Source organism: Limulus polyphemus, unplaced genomic scaffold (genome assembly GCF_000517525.1).
Source record: "Limulus polyphemus unplaced genomic scaffold, Limulus_polyphemus-2.1.2 Scaffold2846, whole genome shotgun sequence".
NCBI classification, from domain to species: domain Eukaryota; kingdom Metazoa; phylum Arthropoda; class Merostomata; order Xiphosura; family Limulidae; genus Limulus; species Limulus polyphemus.
In genome coordinates this window covers 32051-46424 of record NW_013668456.1, presented here as the reverse complement: position 1 = coordinate 46424, position 14374 = coordinate 32051, and the positions used below count along the sequence as shown (strand labels likewise).

The 14374-nt window shown below is 33.2% G+C and overlaps 1 protein-coding gene across 1 annotated transcript in view; it reads right to left on the bottom strand.

Moving 5' to 3' along the window:
• The window catches only part of LOC106468042 (ATP-binding cassette sub-family F member 3-like), a 38223-nt gene extending 27791 nt beyond the window's left edge, over nt 1-10432 (bottom strand). The window contains exons 1-3 of the mRNA XM_022396348.1: nt 10165-10432; nt 6428-6575; nt 2750-2885 (exon numbers count right to left, since the gene is read on the bottom strand). Coding sequence (XP_022252056.1) covers nt 2750-2885; nt 6428-6575; nt 10165-10237 — 357 coding nt within the window. The 5' untranslated portion in view covers nt 10238-10432. The remainder of the gene's footprint in view (nt 1-2749; nt 2886-6427; nt 6576-10164) is intronic.
• Between the last annotated feature and the right edge of the window lie 3942 nt (nt 10433-14374).

The window sequence follows — 14374 nt, the reverse complement described above, 5'->3', positions numbered from 1 at the left end:
CTTATATACTTGTTCATTAAAAACAATATAACTTTCATAATTACAGAAAGGGAGTAAATTTCTACATTGAATTCTAGTAAATTTAAATTTGGGTATAGTTATTTCATTATTTATAAAGTTATCAAACAAATTATTGAAAACCCTGATCAAATCTTTTAGGTCTGTTTTAGTATACAATGTAGTAAAGTCATATGTAAAAATAGAACTGTCAGTTTTTGAAGAATTTAAATTATGTAAACATTCTAAAACTGGAATGTTATTTTTTAATAATCCAAAAATAATTATTCTGGTTATTTGAAGATGGTATTTTTATTTTTTAAAACAAGACATCTAGAATATTGTTAAGTACCATGAAAACAGATGACTGTATTCAAAGAATTACTAATATATCTGAATTTCACAGGATTTTGGAATAGATAGATGGGATATCCCCAATGCTTTTGGGCGCTATTACCACAGGCAATCTCCGTTATGACTTTTGGATAATGACTGGAAAGTGGGAAGGTTTTTTTTTGTTGGGAAGGGGTTTTTAAATAGTTTTGAATTGATACATATTGCATATGTTTATATCGGATAACATCAAATTTTCAAATTTCACTCTCAGATTCAGAATGATAAATGATCCAGATCATTTTTTATAGTTTGATGAAGGAGTCTCAACTTTAACGTGCCATGAAATTTGATACAAATCCAATCCCACTTTCCAGAGTTATTAACTGCAAACATGACCTATCTTCCAATTATGAACCTGCATCAAAGTGATCAAGAATCCAGATCAGGACCAAATTTTGGGGAGAACTGTCCCATATTTACTTCCCATCTTGTGTGAAATTTGTGGTAAACATCAGTCTATTAGTTCGAGACACCCAAGAAGAAACATAGACAGATACACTCACACACATACGGACCCAACTGCAATACCGTCTCCCATAACCTTAAATAACATTAAGCTTGTTACATTATACATCTGTTTATACTTCAATTTTATTGCTCTTTGAACTGTATGTAACTAATATTCGCACCACACAAGTTGTAAATCATTTGGCAAACATGAAGCTCATGTTACTGTATTGAATTACAGTGATGCACAAGCTACTCGCAAGTTGCTAGTGAGCGTACCTCGCAAAATATTTTTATTAATTATTTATTTTACCTAATCTAATCTAAAACATTTTCTAATTTTTATATTTTAGTTACTTTTATGATAATAAATAAAGAAAACACACAAAAAACAAGAAATATAGTACTTACCTGGGTCAGTTTTTCTTTTTTTTTGCTATTCACTGTTGATGAAACTTAACCCTGATTTTTTTATACTAATGGTACTACTGCATTAAATATTTTTTTATTTAATTAAATAATGCACCAAAGAACACAGAATAATAACAAAAAGCAGACAATGTCCTATACCTATCACAATGTTTTGGCTTTCTAACTATGCAACAAGACCAGTTAAAAATTCAGCTAAGTTCATCAATGTCTTTCCTGTGGGAATAAAGTTTGAACTGGAAGCACAATTGACAATTCTCTGTACAGCAAACAATGTAACATACTTGGCTTTCTCTGGGTTATCAGTTATATAGCATTAAATGTCAAAGAGAACTACTAGCAATTTCTGAAAGACATTGTGACAGGTTGTCATGGCAAGAGGGACCCAATTATCTATTCTAATGCTCTGTAACCAAATAAATTGAAGGCTATAAAAATTATCTTTGCCTGAACATTGACAATATTATAATGATTAATTTATGCTAAATTTTGTACTTCTCGGAGGGGTGGTAAATAAATTAGAGAAGTGGGGATAACTAGATAGCAAAATTCTCACACTAGGGGAACTTCAATTTTAAAATATTGTCGTAAAAATTAAGAACTTATAATATTAAAATGTGGATTATTAGCTATGTTTTTTTTATGCCAAGTCTATTCATATACCATGATCAGAAAGTAGTTCAACTAAATATTGAACGTAACTTGGTAAAACTTCATGACACGCTCAGAAAAGGATGCCTATAACTAGAGGGTTAATTCATCATCTTGCAATTTGGCAAAAATGCTGAACCCATGGCCACCATTGAGCAAATATTTCTGTATCATGTTTCAGGTCAGCAAGACACGGCACAAGTTATTCAAATAGGGTATTCTTAACACATTAGTGAGGCTCTGCCAAGAACAAAAAAAAATGCACTGAAATTATATGTTGGAAATTTGAAAAGGGCTGTTCAATTCTGCAGATTTACAATGTAAATAAAATGCCAGTCGAGACACGATAGTTGAGATACTTAACCCACTGACTGTTGAGTTGCTGTATAGGACACGGTCCGCCTCTGGTAGTTGAATGCCAGTGTACAGCTTGCAAAAATTGGGTTAAACAACTTCAGTGGGTTGAATAGCAAATTCACCTTTATGAAGTCTGTCATATATATACTTTTGTGCAACGAGGTATAAATACAGATTAGAAGGCAAACAATAGAGGGAAAATGAAAACAAACAGAATGAAAAAATAAAATTGATAATGGTTCAGTATAGTTTTACAGATACTCCCCTTCACTTTGGCAAATAGCAGGCTTTTCAACTTGCCAATTTGTGGCACTAATTGCAGTTGGCAAATTCGTGAGCATCTAGTCCTAACAAAGCTAATTTTTTAGCATAATTAAATTTCAAAAATCATATCTCAGTCCTAAAGGCGTCTCCTTTAAGACTTCACCTAGAACTATTGATTCAGAAAATATTTATCAATGACATAACTTACCGAAACCATGTCGCGTTGCTTCATCCAGATGCTTTTAATTTCATCAGCATTGTTTTCAAACTGTTCGGCCATTCTCCCAAGATGTACAGGGGCATCCAAAACTTTGTGTTCCTTGTTATCTGGTTCTTCCAGGTTTCTAGAAAAACAAATCAGATCCCCAATTTGACACAGATGATAAATAATATCCAAGGTGATCAAGTTTTCAGTACATTTTGATGCACTCAAAAAGATTTCTTTCTCTCCTTTACATCAATACTCTAATTAGAAAAAAAAATGTACATTGTACGTCTTCCACTCCTGCGGTCAAGAAAAATATTAGTCTCGTGGAGTCACTTCATAACCTCAATCGTGTAAACATGGTATCATTCCAGATGCTCGTCTCTCTACTGTTTACAGTACATTTCTACTTGATAGTAAGGGGACCAAAACCATAAACCGTATTTGAAAAAAATCTCAGTCTTGTTCTTCGGCAAGTTTTCTCACTCAGAGTTCAAAAACACGCAGAATGATTTGTCTAATAATCTAATGCAGTTTTGGGCAACCTGAACTAACCCATAAGCTTGAACGTCTCGAACACCCTCAAAGGCTGCTAAACCTAATTGTCGGACATAGGCCAAAAATTATACACTTGAGTTGTGTGTGTGTGAAACATAATTATACTTAACATAAGATGTGTGTTCAGAATGCTACTAGCACACGCAACAGATGGTTTGGAAAGTTTTGGACAAGTACAGAAAATATACTGTTAAATTTATATATTTTACCGTTTAACAACAGAGATGCACATCTAATTATTAATAATGCTGTTATATATTTTACCGTTTAATAACAGTGATGCACATCTAATTATTAATAATGCTGTTATATATTTTACCGTTTAATAACAGGGATGCACATCTAATTATTAATAATGCTGTTATATATTTTACCATTTAATAACAGTGATGCACATCTAATTATCAATAATGCTGTTATATATTTTACCATTTAATAACAGTGATGCACATCTAATTATCAATAATGCTGTTATATATTTTATCATTTAATAACAGTGATGCACATTTAATTATTAATATTGCTGTTATATATTTTATTATTATTAATGATAGCTGATAACAGACATAAAATGTATTTTAGAATGTGAGGTAATCAGGTCGGCTTCACAGAAGTGTTATGTTAAAATCTCACTCAAATACAGCCTTTAAACAAGTGTATAAACTTATTGAACTTCTAGTTTTTACAGTATACATAAATGGATATTATAACTAAAACAAACAAGATTTTAGTAAATCAAACTGAAGTTCTCGCTCTGTCGTCATTGTACTGATCATAGTCACCACGAAGCTTCAACAAGAGCCTAGTTTACAAATCATTCATCAATGAGCTGGCTCTTTGCCTAACTTACGTTTTCTCCACATGCCAAGGTGCATCTATTTACACATCACTACATATTAACATTGATTTTTAATATATCAATATTCCTTTTTCAAAAAATACAATAAACAAATAAAAAATAAAACAAAATTCACCAGCTAAAATCATCTATTTCTTCATTATGCTCATATTTTTTAAAACTAAAAAACTTAAAAAAACAAACTTCTCCAATGAAAACAGAGCAGTCTTTTTTTTTAAATTTTGTACAAAGCTACTTGAGGTCCTTCTGCTCTAGCTGTGTCCCTAATTTTCAAGTGATATACTAGAGGGAAGACAACTATTTAACACCATCTACTGTTGGACTACTCTTTTACCAACAAAAAGTGGGATTCACCATCAAATTCTAATGGCCCATGGCTGAAAAGGGAAGCATACTTGGTGAAGTAATTTGAACTTGTGACCCACAGATTGAAAGTCCAGAGTCCTAACCACCAGACCATGTCAGGCCTAGAAGAGCAGTCTTCTCTAAAAGATACTGATCCTTCTAATGAAAAATACTCCAAATTTACAATCACCCATAAAAGCACATTCTTCCAGATCAAAATACAAAAACAAAGGCCAGGCTTAAATATATTTCTGTTTGCTGTAACGTTTTCCAATCAGAATCAATTAATTTTTTTATCTTCATCCTTAATCCTCGAACATTTTTCAGAGATGCATACACTGAACAGACTTGTGTTCTACATCAAATCTTTCCTGCTAGGTCGTTTCTTTATCAGTTTAACGTGAAGAGTCTTGGGGATGAGATAAGCCATGTTGTCAAACCTAAACGCATTAGCCAATAAGCATTGAGCTGTCGATTGGTAATCAGGTGATGCCCCCTCACATCATCGCAGACTACATGAAAATAAAGTTGGTGAAAATAGAACTTTCCGAGGTCAACCCAAATTGTAGAAAGTCTGTCCCCTTCAAATAGCTTTGGGCTCAATTTCAAAACAAACCAAACTAAAAAGTCCTAGTTTTGTGTCTCCCACTAACCGGGTTGAACATGTATGTAGTGTTTTATTATCAGTACAATTCTATTTTGGCCAGGCTTAGAAATATTTTTGTTTGCTATAACACTAAACTGATTTAAAACGTGGATAAATGGGTAAACATTTTTATTTTTTAAAAATTGCTTGGCCAAAAAAATTTCAGAGATACACGAGTTCCATGATCACTTAAAATATAATGCATTAAACCATGAATACAATTACTTTCAACATTTATTCTATGAAGAGAATTACAGAAATTCCAAATTCTTTCGCAACACACGCTTGCTGGTCGATATTGACCTTGATTAACGAAGTTGAACTGACAGGTTGCCAACAGTTTTACAGTTCGTTCTTCTATTTCATCTCATTTACTAAGTAAATCTACAAGTACGTCCCTCCCACGATACCTAGCTGACCCTGACTGACAGTGACAGACTAGAGGTAATGTAGCTAGTCAACACCACCAACTCTTGGGCTACTCTTTCACCAACGAGTAGTGGGATTGACCATCACATTATAATGCTCCAACAGCTGAAAGGGTGAATATGTTTGATTATGATAATTTGAACCCGTAACCCTCAGATGCCGAGTCAAGCACCCTCGCCACCAGACCAAAACTAAGATTACCATAGAAATTGGCCCAACATAAGACCATTCCACAATCCTGAGATAAAGCCCAACTGTGGGTGTTATTTTTGAGAGGGGAAGAATGTATTAGTTTCAAAAGCCATGCAAGCAACAGTTAGCAAGTTAATCTTTCAACTCAAAAGATAGAGTACTTGCCTGGCATGCGAGTGTCTTGGATTCAGTAGTGAGTGACGTATAAATAGGATTACTACACATATAACTCATTAGGGTTAGGAGCTTTACAATTTCCCAAAATGGAATTTTTAACAAACTGAAGTCCCATAATTAACACCAAGAAGACTTAATAAAACCTGCCGTAACACTTCATCTAAGATCTGTTCAGTACAACACTGTTACAGATCTACTTGACCATTTAATTTACTTTTTCATACTTCAAACATTTGTTTATTATGTTCATGAAAAAGTTTATAAGCTAGTAAGAGTGATCCTTATTTAAACATAAATTTATTCAATGAGCAACTTTAATTTGACTTTCTTGTGACATTTCCCCACTAGTCCTCAAGTTGCGTATCATAAAAGAAGTTAATATGCTAATTTTGTAACCAGACACTTCAGATTTTCTACAGACTAGCTATTCATTAATATAAAATAAAATAATTAAAAACTACAATTTTTGGTTTACCCTTTCAATGCATATAACAGTTGGCTACAAATCTCTCGTATCTCCTCTTCATTCTTATTTTCACCTGCAACTTCATGAAGAACCTCCCCAACTGCATCATATACTTCTTCAATAGAATTGAATTCATCCTTACTTCCATCCAAGACTCCTGTTAAGACACATGTACATCTTCATTAAGGCTAACCTGATCTGGTTTTAGTAGTTACATTGTAGATAGCCATAGTTATAATTTGACTTGACAATTTTTATATTTTTTATTGATTTCTTCCGTAAATTTCTTACAATGAATCTGCCGTAAAGCAGTGCATGAAGGGGTGAAAATACCTACACAACTGCCAAAATACAAAGCCTAACATATATATGTTTAAGTAAATAAGACAAATTTTCAATCAGTTACTTTTATTCTAACATATTTATATGATAAAATTATAACAGTAGTGCTACACAAAAAAATAATACATCAATAAAAAATAAATAAAACATTTGATGAAATAAGTACGATTATTAAAAATAAAGTTCAAGTGTGTATAGCTTACATAGCAAAGTGTTAAAATACAACAACCATAAAGTTCAAGTGTGTATAGCTTACAAAGCAAAGTGTTAAAACACAACAACCATAAAGTTCAAGTGTGTATAGCTTACATAGCAAAGTGTTAAAACACAACAACCATAAAGTTCAAGTGTGTATAGCTTACATAGCAAAGTGTTAAAACACAACAACCATAAAGTTCAAGTGTGTATAGCTTACATAGCAAAGTGTTAAAACACAACAACCATAAAGTTCAAGTGTGTATAGCTTACATAGCAAAGTGTTAAAACACAACAACCCAAACTTTGATTCATAGCTTACATAGCAAAGTGTTAAAACACAACAACCAAAACTTTTATTCATAGCTTACATAGCAAAGTGTTAAAACACAACAACGCAAACTTTGTGTATAGCTTACATAGCAAAGTGTTAAAACACAACAACCCAAACTTTGCGTATAGCTTACATAGCAAAGTGTTAAAACACAACAGCCCAAACTTTGATTCATAGCTTACATAGCAAAGTGTTAAAACACAACAACCCAAACTTTGTGTATAGCTTACATAGCAAAGTGTTAAAACACAACAACCCAAACTTTGATTCAATTCTCAAAAGATAATGTATAATACAAAATCTACAAAATTTTAATTGAATCATTGCCTCCTTAAAAAATATTACTGTGTGATCACACCAGAAATAGATATCATTGTTTTTATAATGTTTTTCAAAATACTTACATTTCACTTACTAGTGCGTAAGTTAAGAGATTGCTTTGGGGGAAAGAGTTCTCTATCAGAGGATGGAAAATTAGAAGATTAGGAGTGGAAGCCAAGGAAGGAAAGCATGAAATGGATAGAGTTTGGGTAAGAGTTGCTTTAGGGAAAGGTGAGAATAAGATTTCTGGAATTACAAAGATGTACACTGGTAAAAGAGTTAAGGCCATAGAGGAAAGTTCAATTAGTATTCAAGTATCATTCACTAACTAACAGATTTGAGCATTTAACTGGAGGAAAGAGAGAATTACCAAGATGTTTATTTAGTAAGGAACCCTCAATAATACAGTGATAAAGTTCTGACAGTCAACCAATCACATGGCAGTAGTTTTCTTCATCTAACAACACAAACATCTATATATCAGCTGAACTGATCTCAGAATCCTTGGACTATAGTTGAATAAGTTTTATCAAGGGTTAAGGTTGGGTGTGTAATTCTTATAGAACTATCAACATAAAGATCTATAGTTTAATTACTATCATTTATTAAAGGATGGAGGTTGGGAATCGTACAAATGTAGAAATATAGTGTAGTTTATTCGTACAACAAGATTATTTTAACATCTGTAATTTATGTCATCTGGCTACAGACTGCAAAATGCATTTGGAGTTGTGACATTGTGGATCAAATAATTCAATTTTTAACCCCTAATCTGACCTTCCGTAACAGCTAACTAATACATTTGTATTTGGATTATGTCCGATAGATGGAATATAGTTTTGGATGATATGAACACAGATATTTCCCATTACAAGTCCAACAATAATGACAGGAACTGGTTTCCTCATAACATATGAACACAGATAATTCCCATTACAAGTCCAACAATAATGACAGGAACTGGCAATGGACAGCTTTCTTTTTTTATTAGTCTCATCTCAGAGTTTCTATACTTTCATTATTTACAAATCCCAACATTTCAGATACACATCCTGTATCTTTAGGAAGATGTTCATTTGATGTTAAGCACAAAGCTTTACAATGAGCTTATCTCTGCCTTGCCCACTGTAAGTATCAAAACCAAATTCTTAGCATTATGAGCTTAAAGACTTACCACCGAGTCACTGGAGGGCTCCCAATGGAGAAAAGAAAAGCATCATCTACCAGACCTTCGTGATAACTGTCATAATATCACGTACACTCTTGCTAGCCATTATTATCCAGAAGTTTCCCCATTACATATTATACACATTTAAAAAGTTACTGGTGATACTAATATACCTTGAAGTTAGGGAAAGTTGCAACAATTATATTTGAAAAAAAAACGTGCCAGAAACTATACATATTAAACACTTTAAAATCAATTGCTTTACACTACCAAAAACAGCTTTAAGTATATATATATATATATATATATTGTTGTGTCATGCAACAGTATATAATAAACAACAGACATAAATGAAGCACAGACCATGAGATACAGCTTCTAACAACTATTGTTTATAAACAATATCAACCCCAAATATTAAAGCACAATTACTTACATGTCTAAAAAACAGATTATTTGTGTGTCTAAAAAATCCATAAACAATGTAAATTTTTGTTGTTTTTAATTCATTTAGATTGTTTTATTAAAATAACAGTAATGGTTTCCATATATAGTTATGTTGACAACCTACCTTTCACCTCCAACTAAATAGTTATTGTTTACTGTACTCTAATTAGCCCTATGGTGTTACCACTATTTCATCTTAACAAATGCCTCATTTCCATTTGCTCCTATGCCAGCAGCAGAGGAATGGGAGAGCCTGTTAACAATAACAGTTTTCTTGCCAGTAATTTGTTACTTTCTCAGAATATGTTGACTAATACAGTAACTGTGAGCAGGAAAGTAACTGTATAATTCTTTTTTTTTGTAATGAGAACTAATTACAACAGGGGAGGTATATGTAGCATTTGTTTTCAATGTACGACATTTATTTCAGAAACCGTTGGCTTTCATGTAACACTGTTTCTGCACGTACACTACAGCAACATCTGTTTCACAGCCAGATACTAATATTTAGTCTCTAAGTCTAAGAAAAAAAAATGCTATACTTTCTAGCAAAGCTTAGTTCTGAAATTGAAGAGCAAGAAAGAATGAACTGATTGTTCACTTCATCGACGTTAAAACTTAACAAGAATTGAATAATAAATTCACAAATATAATCTGATATTCCAAGTACTATTACTATTATTAGCCCTAACAACTGAATTAGCAATACCCCAACATGAGATCGACGTTAGAATGCTACACAGCTTAGTTAGGCTTAGCCACGTAGGTACAATAAACCGGCAAATTCATTCTCATCTATCAATAGGCTACCTTGGCATGCTATTACAGTTTCATGTGCACTACGATGGAACATATCTCGTCATGTGATTTATCAAAGATAATATTATTATTTAGAAAAGTTACAGTTTCCAAAAGTTAACCAAAATGTTAATAACTTGCCTTCAATATATGCATAAAGTTCTTGATCCATGTGAGGGAATACAGATGTCAAGATCTCTGTAGTACCATCCATAATAAACCGTTAAATGAAGTTGTAACTAATCTTTTTAAACTTGACTGTGCTTAAACTATTAAAATTAAACTTCGCAAACTCCCATTCAAGAAGTAACCAGAAGTTATAATACTAGTAATACTAATAACAGTATTAGTATTAATTTGCACTGCCCTCTTCGCAGTCTTAAGTCTTGCGCTCAGGAGTTTCACGTCTGATAAATTGCCACGAGCTGGTTGATTATATGTAGGGACCATATGATTATTTTTAATGTATATTACATTATGACTTTTCAACAGCAAATACACCTATACGTTATTAATAATTTTGTAGAGCAATCGTCTGGAAGAAAGTATTACATTATTTACATTCGATTTTAGTGCAAAATCTGCTTTTCAATATATATATATATATATTATTAATTTACACTGCCCTCTTCATACTCTTGAGTCTTTTGCTGAAAAGTTTCACGTCTAATAAATTGCCACGTGCTGGTTGATTATATATATATATAGGGTTTGTTTGTTTGTTTGTTTGTTTTTTAATTAAGCACAAAGCTACACAAGGGCTATCTGTGCTCTGCCCACCACGGGTATCGAAACCCGGTTTTTTAGCGTTGTAAGTCCGCAGACATACCGCTGTGCCACTGGGGGGCATATATAGGGACCATATGATTATATTAGGTAAATCAGATAAGGTATTCTAAAATTGTAGTCTGAATATGTTTCTGCGAGTTTATTAAATAGTTTAGTCGAAACATCTGAATCAGGCAAACTAAGGAGAAAAAGTAAACACAAGGAAGACTAACTTTTTAACATATAGTGGTTTAGCTCTTTTTCCAATTTCCTATGGTATAAGGATTGTTTAAAACTGGTTTTACGCCTGGAAACTGTTCAACCAAACCTGGAGACTATGCCCTGAAGACAAAAGTGCCAAAGTGGTGTATTAAATTTCACAAATTACTTAAGCATCGTCTGTTGTTAGAAGTGTGTAATCGTTTACATAATGAATTCTAAGAGTGTGTAACTGCTATGCAATTAGTAGCCTACCAATGTTCTTCCCAGAACTACGAAAAGGTACTACAGACTTATCTTATATTAGTATCTTCGTCAATTTAAAAGATATTCATAAATTTGGCAACTATGCTCAAATATGCACATCAAAGATATTTAATTTAGTAATATTACCATTATATAGGCTTAGTGCAATTTCAGTATAATTCAGCTAGATTTAAAGTAATTACACTGATGCAAAGTTTGATCAGTTTTACTTTATACTAGTTGAATGTTGGTCATATGGCTGTGAATACTGATTACCTTTTCTTCTAAAGATTATATCTAAATAATTGTTTTATGAACGTTTTTCTTAAAAATAATTATATTGTAGTAACAATTTATGTGTGGAGATTATTTATCCTTTTTCTAGTATTTCATGAAAACAAGATTTTTTTGTGTATATTTGGTCATTTCTTGTAACATGCCTTTGATTATAATTTTGACTTATGTATATTTTATGTTATGTTCAAATATTCTTCTTGATAAAACCTTATAGACTGAACCATGAGAAAAAAACTGGTTCTTGGAGAATTATTCCTACATCGCCAAATATCTGTTCCTGCTATTTATTCATTGTGATGGCAAAGGCAATGAATTTTATGGCGAAGGGCAAATTTTCGAAGAATTAACCTTTTATCAAAAATGCTTATAAATTTGGCGACTAAATTTTAAAAACTATTTTACGAAGAGTTAAAAACGTCAGTAATCTTGTAATGTATCGCCATCGTTGAAAGGACATTTAAGTTGTTTTTGACACATACACTCACTCGTGTTTATTATGTAATATGATTCCTTAGTTTATATGGTTGGTAGGAATTAAGCATAAAGCTACACAATGGGATATCTATACTCTGCCCACCACGGGTATCTAAACCTGGTTTCTAGCATTATAAGTCCGCAAAAGTACCGTTAATGCCACTTGGGGCGCCTATTCCTTAGTTAAGCTATAGCTGTATTTGTATTATTTTGAATATTCAAAGAGCTTGTCGTAATTATGATAATAGATATATAAAGAAATAAATATAACAATAAAAAGATAAAAATCCCCATCACATGGGGATTTTTTATAACTTTTTAAATTATTAAGTCATCGTAGGTAGAAAAAAATATTACAGTATTTAAGTATTAATGAAAAACACAATAACATCATACTTTACATTAGGGCTTTGAATTATTTGTTAAGATTAGATTTCAAAAACTGGGTGGCACAGTGGTTATGTCATTCGACTTTAATGTGGAAATCGCGATTTCTAATCTTATTCGATTAAGGATTTTGTAGAACTCGAGAATTCCACATGATACTAATAAGCGAGCCAATTTAAACGTTACCAGCAGAAAATCGAGTGTTATAAACAAAGGGAGCGTTCTGAACAGAGTGGCTTTTACTATATACATTGTAGTATCTAACTGAGAAAACCTGCACAATAGGCAAGTACGTGGGAGACAAGAAATGTTGAACTGAGTAGGTGAAGATGAGTGAAATGAAGCAATAGTTGAGATAAATTCAAATTGCTGGTGATTCAGCCTACTGCACTGCATGCAGGTTAGAGCTACATCTATAGCTGAACAAGCTAAAAAAACATTCTTCCAGTACCAAGAACAAAACAGCTATGGCCTATATTACACCTGGGTCATGTCAACCAAACTTGTTGAAACAAAATTCATTACTATACAGAAGTCAGTGAAATGGCTGTATGGGAATCACTTTCCATATTGCATGCCGCTGCTCTATTAGGACATTTGATCACATAACTGACTCGCTGAAGGCAAAAATGTCAAGAGATTTGCTTGGCAGATGCACAAGATGAAGTGCATTGTTGTAAAGAATATTGTTGCGTCAGCGAGTCACATGACTACTGTGGCGCCCTCTAGTTTCTAGAACTATCTTGTTCTGTCATGAATGCTCTAGTATTTACTAGATAGGGTAGTCTGGTATATATAAGAGGGGGAAAACGTGACGCGGGAAGGTAATGTAAGGTGTGTATAGACAGTGAGTAATTGAACTGCAGTCAGAGAGCACGAGAAACGTTACAGCGTTTGTTTAGCGCGATTGTTGAAGTTGAGTGTATTGGTAAAGTTATATTCGGAAATAATAAACCAGTTTTGTTAAGAAAGGACTTGTGTCGCTTAAGTTTCGTCGGAACGAAGTTACGGAAAGTTAATTAACAAACGGAGACGTAACAAATTGGTGTCAGAAGTGGGATGAAAAAAAAATGGAAACGAGAGGCAGAAAATCAAACTACAGTTTAGCAGACTTGATGGCAGCAATACAAGAGCAGCAAAAGAAACAAGAAGAACGAGAAGAGAAATTACAACAGTTGTTAGAGGAAAAAGAAAAGAAACAAGAAGAACGAGAAAAGAAACGAGAAGAGAAATTACAACAGTTGTTAGAGGAAAAAGAAAAGAAACAAGAAGAGAGACAACAGCAGTTGCAAGAAAACCTGCAACAATGGCAGCTCGAACAAGAAAAGAAACAAGAAGAACGAGAAATTAAACAAGAAGAGAAATTACGGCAGTTGTTAGAGGAAAAAGAAAAGAAACAAGAAGAACGAGAAATTAAACAAGAAGAGAGATTACAGCATTTTTTCCTCTAACAACTTGTTCGAGCTGCCACTGTTGCAGGTTTTCTTGCAACTGTTGTTGTCTCTCTTCTTGTTTCTTTTCCAAAATAAACAAGAAGAAAGATTACAGCAGAGCATGAAACCACTGGATACACTCCAGCAAAGTTGATGTTTGGTCGAGAACTTCGGTTGCCAGTGGATCTGTTAACAGGACGCCCACCTTATGAAGAGTTGCCTGAGAATGTGTCGGAGTTTGTGAAAATGTTATCGGAAAGGATGGATGATATCCACCATCAAGTGCGTTCAAACTTGAAAACGTCTGCTGATTCGATGAAGTTAACTTATGATAAGAGATCTACTGAAGTCAACTTTGGCCAGGAGACAAGGTATGGTTGTATAATCCCAGGAAGACCAAAGGGAAGTCTCCTAAGTTGTCTTCTCCATGAGAAGACCCATATGCCATATTGGATCGTCTCTCAGACGTGACTTTCCGGGTAAAATGTGGTCGGCAAGGTAAGCCAAAAGTGGCGCATGCCAACAGG